Source organism: Sitodiplosis mosellana, unplaced genomic scaffold (assembly GCF_009176505.1).
Source record: "Sitodiplosis mosellana isolate CC-2019 unplaced genomic scaffold, AAFC_SMos_1.0 Smas_scaffold_1, whole genome shotgun sequence".
In the NCBI taxonomy this organism is placed as follows: domain Eukaryota; kingdom Metazoa; phylum Arthropoda; class Insecta; order Diptera; family Cecidomyiidae; genus Sitodiplosis; species Sitodiplosis mosellana.
Genome location: NW_022595244.1, coordinates 7,038,582 through 7,053,507, shown reverse-complemented (window position 1 = coordinate 7,053,507; position 14,926 = coordinate 7,038,582). Strand labels below are relative to the sequence as shown.

The following is a 14,926-nucleotide window of genomic DNA, read 5'->3' as shown; positions in this document are numbered from 1 at the left end:
TCATCATGAAAGATGATCCATTTCGATATCTTTGCCTCGAACTGATTTCATTGGTTTTAAGATAAAGACAAATGGCAAGGTTGTTAATCATAATCAAGTGATACTCGCAACGGTTCGAATGAATATCGCCTCACTTTTCGGCCGTTTATTGCTAAACTCCCATTGAAAACGCACTCTCAAATGTATACACTTAAACAATTCTTCTGTTGCCTCGTTTGCTATGTACATTCTTTCTTCATTATGTCCACCGCCGCTCTCGTCGATGACGATGATGGAAAAATTCTCTTGCCGTGTGTGCGTCGGTTGAGTATTGAGCAAACGCAACCGCTCTGAATTTGTTACGGTAAACTGCTGTCATTCGGCCAAGCACATGAAATGTTGTTTTGTTATTATTCGGCATGCGCTTTGCCCTAGAAGATTTTCGTGGTTTTTTCTTCTCTTTCAAAGACAGGCAAAAAGAATTGTAGCATGCATTGTTTTTAGCATTGCTGCCAACATTGAAAATTCTTTGAATTGCTCTCTATTTTTTCGCTCGCTTCGTGTGTCTGTCTATTTTGTGATCCATTAGTGGTGGCATGTTTTGTTTTTGCCGCCACGATATTTCGTTCATTGTTTTTCGCGTACAAACATTTTGCTTTCGGCGTAATTAATTATGTGCGACTGTGAGGAAATACGTTAAACTGCACCATTTATTCAATTTCTCAGCATACACACACACACAAACACTTGTGAGTGTTTCTTTTTCGGTGGGAAATGACTGAATGATAAGTGCCAAGACAATTTCAATAGTAACGAACCTATTAAACTAAAGCAATTTTTCAGCAACATGCTAATGCTGTCTCTGTGGCAAAGTAAACCAAAGCCATTTTTGAGGTGTTTGTTTCTTTTCAATTTATTCCGATTAATTTCAAGGCAAAGCGAAATATATAAGTCACATGACGTACTCCACAAAACCAACCGATATTACCATTCATTGTACTCAAATACCACACGAAAGGGTGACGTTATTGCGCTTTGTTTGCAATTTTCGAGCGTATGCATAGAATTTGATAAATGCTTCATTTCGCAGCTACGGATTACTCCATGTCAAGTATATCGAATTCACGCCTTGAGATTAAGTGAAAATAAAATCCTAATCATCATCACCATCAGCCGCAGCAGCAATGGCAGTCACAGCATCTTGCGGTAACACCTATCAAAGTTTACACATATAACATGAAATACCACTTAAACATTTCTCTCTTAACGCTTTATTAATTATCAAAACTTAATTAACAATCATAATGAAGTGATTTTTTTGAATGAATTATTATGGATTGTAAAGTTTGTGTTGCTATTATGTGTTGGAGTTTTTCGTCGGTTCAAGCTAAAACACCGAAATAAAAAAAAAACGATTTTAGGAAGGCATCGATTCGAAAATCGTACAACGAAAATTGTTTGGTTTATATTTTAGTAAATTGATGAGACCGGTTCCGGTTTAACTATCGATTACTTTTTGGTATCAATAAAAAAAAGAATTATCAAGCCATCTTAACAAAAATTCATTACTACACCTAGATGTCATAAGCTATAACTGCACAATTTACAAAAGATAACGTCACTTCTTAGTTAAGATATGTATATATAAAACTGGTCGTCTTAAAAGTATACGGCATTTTCCGTTGAATCGATTATCTCACTGGATTCCATAATGTCAGTCTGTGTCATGTAGATGATGGGATTGATTGAACGAGAGAGAGGGAGAGAGAGAAAAAGAGAGGAAATAATCATTATTCTTTTTTATGATTTTTTTTTGTTATCGTTTTTTTTTGCAAGCGGCAAAATCAAAGAGAGTAAGGGATTTTTCATACCTTTCGCAATGGATTCAATCCACCGTTGCTCCAACTCAATTTGTTCGGTGTGTGCATGGCGCGTGTGTCCTCTGGCAGATTCCATGCATGACGATTTGTTTCGGAATTTGAAATTGAATCATGCTCAAGATCATCGTCATATAAATTACCTCCGCGAGCGGCTGACGCTCTCGATATTATACCTGAATCGATTCATCAAGTATTTGTTTTGTTATGGACGTGCTTTGTTTTTTTTATTGCATTAGATCTGAGATTATTTAAATGTCTACAAACGGTTTTTTTGTATCTTTTCTCTTTTTTGCAGTTAGTAGATTTCCTATTTGGTTAGCATTAGCGATATAAATGTTTCGAGAAAATGTGTTTTTATCGTTCATTTTCGATTTGTTTGGTTTTATTTTTGTACATAAGTTGTATTTCTATTCGCAAAAAAATCTTCCTAAACAATTTAGTTAATAATTTATCATTTTGGTATTAAAAAATTTTTGGTGGAAAAGAAATTGTTTGTTTGTTTCGTTTGATTTTTGGTTTGTTTTCACATGGGAAGATCATCAAACAGATAGCTATATGTGTTTGTTTGTTTGTTTTTTTGGTAACGTTTTCCTTACGACCTATGGATTATAGTTCAATAAATCAAAGTGGACTCACTCCGCACAGTGGCTGTATAATTCTCCATGTCCCTATCACGTTGTGCTTCACGCTCCAATGTGGCGGCCAATATGGTTGAAGCGCCAGCACTTAGACTACTGCCCGACCCATTCAAATGATTATTGTTATTCAGCGTTGATAGGGATGTGAGTGGGTTGGCCAAACGTAGATTTGGATTTTTGATTGCATGTATGTCACTGCTTCCGTTTACCGTCGGAATGTTGTCACCATGGTGATTACCAACGACCAATTTCGATGCCGATGTTGCACTATGGTCTTGACTATGCACACGATTTCGACCGCCGATAATTTTCGGCTCTTTCTGCTTGTAAATGTACGTGCACATTGCAAGGATAATCAATAGAAATAAAGTGAACACCGCACCAAATGCGCCCAAAATGCTCGGTGCCCAACTACTTTGCGCCAATTCAATGCTATCGTTTGTGATTGTTATCGGTACCGTGCTACTTTTGGCCGGAAGTCCTGTATTGAATGGGGAATAAACATTGGGTTATTTTTTTCGTTGAACTACTCATTAATTGTAATGACATTTAACAAACCTGTGTCCGTTGCAGTCACCATTAAATGCATGACACTAATGTTTGGGACGTTTGGTTTCAACCAAAGCATACCGTCCGGATCGATTTGAAAGTAATCAGCGTAAGAGCCCTTCAAATCCAAGTTTATCTTATCAAATCGATCACCATCGGCTGCCTCTAATTTGCCGAGCGGAAAGGGTCGTGTCACATCGACTGACTTTGGAATGGAGAAATCGTAGGTGGTTTCACGAAACCGTGGCTCCCAATCGTTCACATCCAAAACCTCGATGACTACTTCGGCCGTTGCATTTGAAATGCCATCCGAGCCAACGACTTGAAAGATGTGCTTCGTTTGATTTTCATAATCCAACGGTTTCTGCAAAACTACTTCACCCAACGGACCAATGCGAAATGTTTTCGAAGCTTCATATCCCAAGATGAAATATTGAATTGCCCGTCCTGGACGATTGGTTGGCAATGCCATCAGACGACTTCCAATTCCAATATCCTCATTCACGCGAGCATAAAACTTCGACTGAACAAACGCAAATCCGTCATACTGCCGATTTCGCTCCGAATCTTTGCGTGATATAATCAACGTTGTCAACGCATAACGATCATTGTTATCCACTTGCGTTGCGCGAATCACCAGTGTAATGCTGTGCACGAGATCCATTTGGCCAAGTGGAACTTTCAACGTAATCGCACCGCTGCGTGCGTTAATCTCAAAGAATCTCGATTCCGGTGAATTCATGATGGAATAGCGAATCGGTGCTAAAATGCCCTCATCTTGGTCGACGGCCTTTATTGGTTCGGGTTGAACTTTTATCTCACCGACGCGTCCATCAACTGGCATATCGGCCCAATATGAATCGCGAGTGAATTTCGGATTTTGATCGTCGGCATCGATGATTATTACGTCGAGCGTGGTGTCAGAGTATCGTGGTGGGTTTCCTTGATCTTGTGCACGCAATGTTAGCGTAAAATTTCTGACTGTTTCATAATCGAGTGGTTTGCGTAAAACCAACGTGCCTTCAAGCGGCGTCACAAATGTTACATAATCCGAATATGGGCCGTCTAACACACGATATTCAACCGTCGAATACGGTCCGCTCTCATCCTCGTCAACTGCACGAGCACCTTGCAAAATTCTGCATAAACAAATGATTATTATTATAAACGGAGAAAGCAACAAAAAAAGATCAATCAAAAATCGTTCAAACAACAATAAATGCAATCACGAACGAAATTGTCTATATATTAATTGTGCACGGCACACACAAATGATTATAATTTTCAATGTATGTGTGTTTTTGTTGAACCCGTATCGCATGTATAGTTATTAATTTACGATGCATTGTACAAATTACCTTGTCCCCGGCACTGTGACTTCAGATATTGAGAGTATGTACGGTGCACCGATCCATTGCGGTGAATTATCGTTAACATCGACGACTTTTACATTAACGGGAATGACAAAACTCTGCAAACAAAATGTTGAACGAGCATAAATACATACGTATAAAAACAAAACGAAATAAAAAAATCTACAGATTTAATAGTCTTATTGCAAATAGTAAAGCGATAGATGTGTGGACACACCGGAGTGCGATAATATCCAAAGCGACATTGCAAGCAGCAAAAAAAAAGAATCAAAACAATAGGTAATGAATTTCTTGGAGACACGCGATTCAATCGCTCGCTACTCGCTCTCTCTCTCTCTCTGTTGAAATAAACACGTCCAATTGGATTTTGAGATTTGGTTTTCTGTGTATTTTTATTTAAACGAAAGCAATGGAAGTACATAAACTTTGTTACACACATTTCGAGTCGATTGGGATAGTGTGTATCGTAAAAAGCGGCGCAAAACTCTTTACTTGCCACGGGTTCATTCAGGGAGTTTTTTGCTTTCGTTTAGAGAAGGCTTCTCTGAGAAGCACAGAAAGAGAGAAATAGACAGTGAGTGAAAGAGAGAGGAATACCAAACATAAACATGAACGAAAATGCATATATAAAATTCCATGTGCTATGGTAACCTGGACAAAAATATTATACATATATATTCAAATACAATGCGGCGTACGGTATAGAAAACGAAACAAACAAACAAAAACGAAGTGAAGTGCCTCGTAAATATATTGATTATTTCATTCATTTAAAGCAGCGAACGACTTGCAACTGAATCAATTTCGTAAGAATGGAGGAGAATATGCATACAACGATGTGCTGTGCGCTGCACTACACACTCACATATACGGAGGTCAATGAATTTACTTGAGCCAAACATAATTTATGAAGCAAAATGTCATGTAATTATTATGGGAAATCGCTTTTGCTTTTTCGAGAGCACTTTTAATGTGTCATTTCCCCCGCGTGAGCCACGACACGAAGGACTCAATTCAGGAAAAAAAAGAAAAAAAACTGGTATCAAGTTGAAATTCAATTTTTCGCTTTTTTTAAACTCTCCAATCGTTGTTGTGTTCACACCATACATTTCGCAGTTGTAATTCGTAATAATTGCGCAAGAATGAATAGCAACTTACCGGGTCGGTTGTGTGTCGTCGTACACAAATGACATTTACGTAAACAGATGAGGGCCCCGTTTTACCTTCGCGATCCAATGCAATATTCAATACTAAATTCTTTGTACCCGGTGCTATAGATACCGGCGCATCGCGTTCTCTTATGCTCAACGAAATATTACCAAGATTATCTAATCGGGGATTTCCATTTATTGTTAACGCTCCTGCAAACCGACAAACAGACGAACAAAAAAAAATGAACACACAAAAAGAGAACGGTAAATCAATCGCATTGCAACACCACAAAAATTGACGGTTTGGTTTTTTGAATGCATGCACTATGATATTTACCAATCACAGAGCCAACGTATAAATCTTCGCTTGCCGTTAAACTTTCAGCTGATCCACCACCATCTAAATAGCATCTGGAATCGATTACCGATTGACCTGTACAAATACAAACAAGAAAAAAAAAACAATAAAAAACGATCGTTAATTGCGGAAAATGTGAGAAATTTTTTTAAATAAAATTTTTTTTTGCCGTTAAAATACAATTGAATGATTGAAAGAAAAAGCGGTAATATAAAATGTGACGAATTTTCAAAGTTGATTCACAACTTTCGGAACCACAGAAGAAACGAAAATCAATTGTACCAACGATATGTCTTTCACTCTTTTTCTATAATCGTGCACCAATTTGTTGCTGCTTTCTTGTAAAGCTGTCGAAAGCGTCCGTCAAGCGAAACAATTAACGTTCTCATACGCATTGCGTTTCGTCTAAGTTACTTTTTCTATACATGCTGTTTGAGTAGATATTTATCGGGTTAAAACAAAAAAACTCACGTTGACAGACAACAATTGAAATAGGAACGAGATTCGAGTGCTGCGAGAGAAAAACATACGTTAAAAAAACGAATAATCATAATAGATTCACCTCAGTTGTGAAATCGATGCTGAACTTTTTGTTGGAAAACATTTTTCGTGTTAATTAATTTCTCAAACTTTTTTTTTCAGTCGTACATTGATTGCGTCGCTTCGATTGCTTTGTCCAAGCGATATTGGATGAAAATTTTATGTAAAATATTTTGACATGCCTTCAAATTAACATTTTAATTTATTTTGATTGCCGAACACCAACAAATTCCATATGGATTTGGCTTTAATTTCTATTTCTTTTTTTCAGCTCGCAGCTTTCATCTGTGCGCCATTCATCAGCGAATCATAAGATTCATTAAACTTTTTCGAAAATTGCTCAATGTGTGTACGGGTGTTGGCTGTTGTTTTTTAAATTAAATTACACTGACTTATTTGTGCAATGTTACGGAACTGCGCGAAGTGCATTTACACAGCTGCGAACACACTCATTTCTCTCTAAGATTTACCAGCGAAGATAAAATTCAAGTTTGAACATCTAAGCACTCAACATTTTCGTTATACTCTACGTTTTCTGTGGTATGTCCATCACTTTCTCCATTTGATGCAGTAAAAGTGGCCCAAATGATATGGCCGTTGATGAATTTATCATTTCCGATACAGGGGCGAATTAGAACGGAATGATGGGTTGGGCTGTAACCCAGTCTATAGAGTCATTTTGTAATTTCATAACCGAAACAAAAAGCGGCGATTGCGATATTTTCTGCATTAGATTTATGAATCCGTGTTGAAATTCATTTTTGAAATGTTGTCATTTCCGACACTCACAATTAATCGAATACATATACACCGAAAAGGGAGTTATCCGGTATTAAATCTTTTGAGGATAGAGAGAGAGGGAGGCCTTTCGAAAGCATATCGAAAAACAAAGGCGATATTATTATAATATCGTGAAATAAACATTCATGTGCAATTTGCCACGAGAACATCGATATAGTTTATGTGCACTTGCCTACAAAACACGGCAACACGGCAACAGCAACGACATAATCAACAGCATAAAATGAGCGAACAGAAAATTGCATTCGCATGTACACCGTATTCAGCGAATACTATAGATAATAAAGTGAACGAAAGACACAGGAGAAAAAAAGAAACAAATCGGTCTCTATGAATGTTCTGTTGACGACCAAACACATTAAATCAACAGTAAAATATATGTGTCTGTGTATTCAACAAACAACAACAAACCGGGCTGCACTATGAAAAACAATGCAAAGCGAAAAAAAGGCATTAAATACATATCTGCAAGTCAGTTGAGGCGAAGGGGGAGTGAATCGTGTGTTTTAGTCGGTGGTTTCTCTCTCTCTCTCTGTATTTCATTCCAAAGTGAGGCAAGTGCATAATAAGTGAAATTCAGTATCATAGTTCGTCATCCGTAAATCCTGTCGTCGTCGTTGTCGTTGTTTTCGTAGCAAAGCACGTTTACGTTACGTTACGTTACGTTACGTACGTACGTTTGCATGTAATTATAATGTATGCTCTCGTAATTTCGTACGAAGAAGAATTCTTTATTGTTCGCCCAACAACAAGGAGAGCATGTGTCGAAGAAGAATGCCATCCACGATTCAAATGTGTCAGATGTAACACAGAACACAGCACACACACACACACAATAAGAATGATTCACTTATTAAATTGCTGTGTATTGCGTTCATGATCGTGTGCGCATGAAAAACCATCATAAGCGATGCCATATTGTCGTTTTTATGTGAAAGTTAACCGTGACTTTAAACCGTTCTCAGTGCGCTTCTTGCGCCAAATTATGTATATATAGTCGTTAGTTAGAATTTCTTTCTATGCTGCGAGTGCTAATTCGTTGTCGTGTGTAACATGAGGGGTAATAAATGACATTCGCCCGAAATAAGTATTCCAACTATTCAGACGATCCCTATTGCGATTTGGAAAATATGCCAAAAATAGTGAATGACGTCTCGATGCCATTCAAATCGCTGTGCTTCACGCTTGACATCCGATCGTATTACGACACACCATTTTTTCTGTCATTTTTCTTAATTAATGCAAACATCTTTGGCGAAACAAAAAAATACAGACACGTTCTGTTCATCTTCAACAATTCAAGAGACTTGAAACAAAAAGTGATGACCTTATGATGATACTCGTATTGTTGAAATCAGCGCTCGATGACTTAATGCCAGCCAGCCATACCCAATAATTACCCACTTGTGGAAATTTCATCGAATCGACGAAGGGAAAAAAAATCCACAGTGGTTTGAAATTTTGACAAATTTATTTGCAACGACAACCACCTCACGATTCGCGCAATATGTTATTTTGTAAATCGATTTGTAGCCCATTGCAAAAAATACAAAGTCTGTGTTACTTTCGCTCCTAATAAATAACATGTCATTAGATTGTACACATATTTTGTTGCCGTTGCCGTTATTGTTGTGTTCATTCATTTCAAGTTTAATGAATTGACTTTTGTCGTGAAAGAAAACAAAACAAAAATGACGAATTTCTTTTTGCAATGAACTTAAACTTACCAACGCAGCATTGTATTGAAATAAATCCAATTATTAGCCAGTAATTCACGCTCATTTTCGTACATGTTCTGGTCATTAGCGATATGTCACACACGCTATTTTCTCTTGCTGGCGTCTCGGTTTGTCTCTGGTTTCAATTATTCGTCCGCTTCGTCGTCATAATTGGAGTTTTAATAAACTGCAGCGGCTTGTTTCTTCTGAAATTTTCTTCAACTCTCGATGCGAAAAACGGTTTGTTTCTTTTTCCCTTCTGTTTTCAATCGCAAATTCTCATTCACGCACCCATTCACCAAACTAACCAACTTAAGAAAAAGTGCTTCGTATCGATTTCACAGTGATTTTGGCCGTTTTGTTTTTTCTTTTCTTCTACCGTCTTTTCTTTCGGTTTCTCTTTTGATATGGCGCTTTGTTAATAGGTTTTTTTTTGCTTCTTCTTTTGTCGCAAGATAGCACTGTCTTATAGTTCCGCTATGTAGAATAAAAAAAATGGTTTGATGTCAACGTGTTTAACTTCGAAACCAATTCCCGATGGAAATTCAAACACAAAAAAAATATATCGATCACTCAAATTCGGTTTTTGTCAGAAATCAATTTAAACTGTTTCGATTTGCCGTTTAAGAATAGTAATTAAGTGATTTTTCTTTTCTATTCTTGGGCTTCGAGAATATTCTCAATGGGTGCAGCATTCAATTTAGCAGCAATAAATCGTTGTCACACACTCGCATACATATACACATATTCACTTTAAAACTGTCTGATCAATTTAACGATCAAGTTTTTCACTCGGTTTCTTTTTTCGTTCCTTTTCTTTTTCTTTTTCTTGTTGTTTTATCTTGTTCACAATAATTTCCGTGCCGCTGACTCCATAACTCAGATTGATTTCGAAAGATTTGTTTCTACTTCAAAAATCGTTGAATGTTCTGGTTGCATTTGCATTTTTGCCTATTGAAAATGGAAGAATTTTTTTTTTTCAAATCAACTGTTTTTATCGAAGAATTATGGTTCGATTGTGGTGATTCAAATGTGCCACTGCCTTTCAAAGCCGAACAGAATTTACTCGAAATTCATAAGTGAATATGAGCCAATGTGAATTTTGTTATGTTTATTATGAAAATCGCATAAATTAATTGGTCGCCAAACATTCACACAGCGGCGAATGTAAGTAAAGTCGAATGTGGGCCACATTTTCGCAGGCAACATCAAATTGAATTATTAATTTTTCTGTAGTATTTTCGGCTTGGGCGCAAGCATTAATTTGGAATTACGTAAAATGGTTTCTTTTTTTTTGCGCTGTTGATTGTTGTTCGATGCATTTGGAGGCGTGAATTGAGCGGCGCGATAACGATCAGTAGGAAAATCACTGGAAATCGTTGTGGCCCATGTTTTCAAATGGTTAGGTGCGAATTGTACAGTTCAAGACACATACAACTTTGCTGCAATGGACATCCGTTTAGGCAATCGCATTCCGCTCTTCAAATTTGAAGCGTTTTCACCAGTTCGATGAGCACACTTTGCTAAATCATTATATAAATTGGCGCGCAAGCAAATGTGCGCGTTTATTAATATATTTTACATGCCTTTCCTCGTTTTTGCTTTGAAAACAACACAGCAGTTTCTCTCTTCAAACCAACGGACTTTTCGGAGATTTTTTTCGGTCAGCTTTTATTTGAAAAACCCATTTTTCGATGTTCGGTTTATTTGCAAATGTTCTGGGCAATTAAGCTTATATTTAACGCACTTTGACCAATCCCAAGTCGAAAGTATAACCACACGCATACTTCATCCGTTATTATGCGATTCAATTATTTAAATGCACTAAATTGGAGATTATGACTGAACTCTCCATATAATTCACAAGTTTTATTGCTTTGAACGCAGAAAAAAAAAACACAAAAGATATGAATGAAGCGATAGTTTGGGAAAAATGTACTCTATTCAAACTGCATAATGATTGGGTTTGGTAAATGGCATCGTTTTACCCACTTTGATCGATCGCTCATAAAGATTACAAAATTGAAATAAATGAACGTCTTGAATGTTATTATGTTTTATTGCGTTTGGGAGCGGTTACAGTTAAATTGAATGAATAGAGGTGCTTTGGATGTCAATAAAATTTAAGCATTCGAAATTATTTGCAAATCTTTTTACATAAACTATTTTGATGACGATGCAAAACGACGTTTTTTTTCTTGTTTTCCTTAATTCAGTTTTCTTCGTTCAGATTGTCGCGATTTTTATGGAAAATTATAGAGAACTCTTTTTTTTGCTGTCATCCGCTCCAGTATCGCCTGATGAAAGAACAACGGTACCTCTTCACTTATGTGTATTCGAGTTAACAAACTGCGAAATATGCTCGATTACAATGATTGTTGAAAATAGAGAGAGAAAACCCGTTCGTTGTCGCCTGTTCACAATACGAAGCATTGTGTTTTGTTTTTGTATATCGTGAACAATGTTTCAATTCGAGCGGCACTGGAAATGCAGCAAGCCGAATCGCTCGCAGAGCAGAATTATAGCGTTCGAATGATTACAATGATTGATAGCACTCATTTCCATTTGCATGAGTGGCAAACATTCTTGATCGTATGTGAAATGGCGATTCAGAAAAAAAGGATATTGAACCGAACGTCATAAGAATTCACTGAAGAATTCAATGGCCCTTATCCACAATTAACACACATTCGACGTAATTTTCACATGAATTATACAAAAAATGCACGCCATTCCACGTTTTATGGCCAGTTTTTTTTCTTCTACAGCGGTTTTCTTTTTTAAATCACTTACATCCTGTTAAAGGACTCTCACTCGCAATATATTATAATTAAGCACTTTGCTACTTCTAAACTTGGGTGACCCATTAAGTCGAAACGAAAAAAACGGATTCGAATTCCACACGATTTCAACTGTAATACGCGAACAGGAACAAGTGTGTAATGCTTTCGCTCCGAATGTATGGGGAAATGGCGGTGGAATCGGTAGACGCGTCTAGTCGATGCCAATGTTTCAGAATGACTGCTCGATGTCTCGAGCACGGTGCACAATGTATGGTGTGCTTATGGTTGAACGAACCAACGTCAAATTGGTGGTTTTCTTCGGTGCATGAAAAATAAACGCCTGGCTGAAGTATAAGTATGAAACCATTTCACAGCGTGGCAGTACCGAAACTAAGCCAAATTGTTGTTGTGCTTCCACTTGTGTGTGACTGTGTGTTGCTAGTGCTGTTTTACGGGCTAAATCAATGGAAGAGTATGTATACATGGATGAGGGCTCTGTGCGTTTGTTTATTTTTTTTTTCGTTCGTTTCGTTTCTTTTTCTACACATGCCGGAACCAACGAAGCGAAAAAGACTTGTGCTGCAATATCCAAAAACGCTTCTACGCTCATCGCTGTACATAATCGCCAAATTACTGGATTGCTACTGCTACAATTTTAAACGTTTTTTTTTGTTTCTTTACTTCTGTGTTGCTTCTCCTCCGTCTCTCTCTCTCTCTCTCAATCACTTTTTTACCACGAGCCGAGTAAGCCACATTGCGTTCACAATAAATTTTTCGGCATTTGCAGCAGTTTGTTACATTTTTCGTTGGTTTCGTGTACCGAGAGTGCCATGGAATCGCATTGATTTGAAGTCGACCGAAAACATGCACATGAGAAATGATTCGAATGAATCGGCAACAAAACAGTGTGGCCCCCAGCAAACATGGTGCATATATTAACGAAATATACACAAAACACCACATCCACCGCATGAACCATTTCCTATTCTAGTTGCTTTGCAAATACAAATGAACATGATGATCGTCTTTCAATCGGCCGATGTGTGCGATGAATTCCGACGAAAAATTGACTGTTGGATTTTGCAATTCACAACTCAAATCAAGACGGGCTAAAACAATCATAAAACAACGATTTGCAATGGGCCAAACTTAGAATTAATGGCCCATTCTATATTTTTTGGCTGCCGTCGTTTTATTTAATGCTGGTTTCATTGTTTTGCTATTGTGAAATTCACACACATACGATTCAAATTCGATTATTCACTATGAGTTGGCTTCAATTACAAACGAACAAAAAAAAACTAAAACTAAAACGCTAATTCCCTTTAAATAGTGCTTTGCTTAAATCAAACGAAATAATTTCCGGCGGCGGCATTGACCAGTCGCTAATTTTTACGTAAAAACACACAAAAAAGCCAAAATCAAATTGCATTAACCAAGAGATTTTAATTGGGTTGGTGAAGAATCACTGTGGAATAAAAATCGAGAGTGTCATTGAAACAAATAACAAAGACGCCGTTCTTCCGGCCTCTTCGCTGTTGCACACATTGTGGTTGCTCATTAGTAATCAAACCTGAAAATATACATTATTTAGTCGTCTTCGTGAACTGAAAAAAAAAACTTAATTAAGACAAAGTTATTTCTGAAAGAAGTGGTAATTTGTTTCTTTTGCAGGATTCCAGCGGAACCAGAAAAACAAGTCAAAATTTATTACACATGTTTGAGAGAGGATATTGAGTGTAACCACGATCTACGCCATTATCTGGATATTTATAATTTTTGTTTCTCATTTTTTGTTGTTGTTTTTTTGCAACAACTTGATTTTATTTTGCAAATATATGTGGATCATTTTTGATAGAGCTAATTATCGTCAAGGTAAAAAAAACGTCATAAAATGTCATAAATTTCTTTAAAACACCTGTAGAAATATAGAAGTATCGATTCTTTGAGTATTTTCAGATAACAAAACTGGGTGTTTATGGAGATGAGCTATTTGACGCTTTACGTTCTTAACGCATTCACAGTACAAAATTATCATGTCAAGTTTGAGATTGATCCGAGCGGAATTCAACAGAAGTAACGAGATTTAGCATTATATGGGAATGAGAACTGGAGATCTTTACTTTCAAAACACATGATTCATTCGTAAAGATGGAAGCAAAACGCTCATTTGTATTGATGAAAGTTGACTAATTAATGAATTGATTGAAAATCTCAATCTTCAGGACACGTGTTTTGGAAATGAAGCTAAAAATGAATTGAATTATTCAATGCAATGTATTGCTATTGACCACCTTGCTCTTGTTTACAAACAAAACCTACAAACACTAACAAATTTCAAGGAAACACAAGGGATTCGACACAACATTATTATTATTATTATTTAGCCTTCAATTCAACAATCGAAAATGTTTACACGTGGATGCGCAATGTGCATCAATCATTCTTCGAAACATATGCTTTTAGAATTCACAAATAATTGCGTGATTAATATGACTATCATTTATATCGTATAAATGAAGCGTTTAAATGTGCTTATTAGAACTGGCAAACAGATGTGTTTTAAACGAGCACACACTTTGTGCAGAAATCATACAAAACGCAATAAATCATACAACATTTTGATGTTGACTTTCTAATTTCTTCGTCAATGTGGAGGTTAACAATAATGCATGTGATGAGAAAGCATACCATCGAATATGAAAGTGGACTCAGACAAGACACTTGTAGCAAGCATTTTTTTCTCAACGTATTTTCACGTTGCATTCAAGTGAATCACTAGTGTACAATTTGGTCCATATTTTGGTGCAAATGTCCACAAAATTATATTGTATCCAAATGTTCTATTTCATAAAGATCTCTAAAAATTTCAAGAAATTTGATCCAATTTGGCACTATATAACCTACCTTGTGGACGTTTGCACAAAAAAATCGACCATGATTTTGAATTGTAATATATTTATATAACAAATCCCATTTCAATTTGTATCCAGTCCGATTTATTCATTTCCTTCAACTGATAACATATTCATCAAACAAATAAATGATAGACACCAACTTACATGCATAAATAAATGTAGGTGAATTCACTAATCCGTCACATACTATTGTCATTTGACGAATTCAGATCAACAAACCTGGGTTTAGAGCAGCTAG

The 14,926-nt window shown here is 36.6% G+C and overlaps 1 protein-coding gene across 2 annotated transcripts; it reads right to left on the bottom strand.

The window, feature by feature from the left end:
• Window positions 1-1,234: 1,234 nt before the first annotated feature.
• On the bottom strand, window positions 1,235-13,669 carry LOC129577400 (protocadherin alpha-C2). 2 transcript variants are annotated; one of them, XM_055464368.1, is made up of 10 exons: window positions 13,485-13,669; window positions 13,207-13,343; window positions 8,997-9,938; window positions 5,908-6,003; window positions 5,578-5,780; window positions 4,405-4,517; window positions 3,056-4,185; window positions 2,496-2,978; window positions 1,851-2,032; window positions 1,235-1,698 (listed from the first exon to the last, which is right to left on the bottom strand). In XM_055464368.1, exons 3-10 carry the CDS (start codon window positions 9,070-9,072, stop codon window positions 1,639-1,641), a joined length of 2,343 nt encoding a protein of 780 aa, XP_055320343.1. In that variant the 5' UTR covers window positions 9,073-9,938; window positions 13,207-13,343; window positions 13,485-13,669; the 3' UTR covers window positions 1,235-1,638. The 2 variants fall into 2 exon arrangements, with proteins under 2 accessions (XP_055320343.1, XP_055320333.1); XM_055464358.1 differs by lacking the exons at window positions 13,207-13,343; window positions 13,485-13,669 and adding an exon at window positions 11,781-12,347.
• Between the last annotated feature and the right edge of the window lie 1,257 nt (window positions 13,670-14,926).

Coding starts and splice junctions, on each gene's coding strand:
- LOC129577400 (XM_055464368.1), bottom strand. CDS start 9,072: ATGACCAGAACATGTACGAAAATGAGCGTGAATTACTGGCTAATAATT. Junction 4,186..4,404: donor GTCACAGTGCCGGGGACAAG/GTAATTTGTACA, acceptor TTGTTTATGCAG/AATTTTGCAAGGTGCTCGTG. Junction 1,699..1,850: donor GATTGAATCCATTGCGAAAG/GTATGAAAAATC, acceptor TACATGACACAG/ACTGACATTATGGAATCCAG.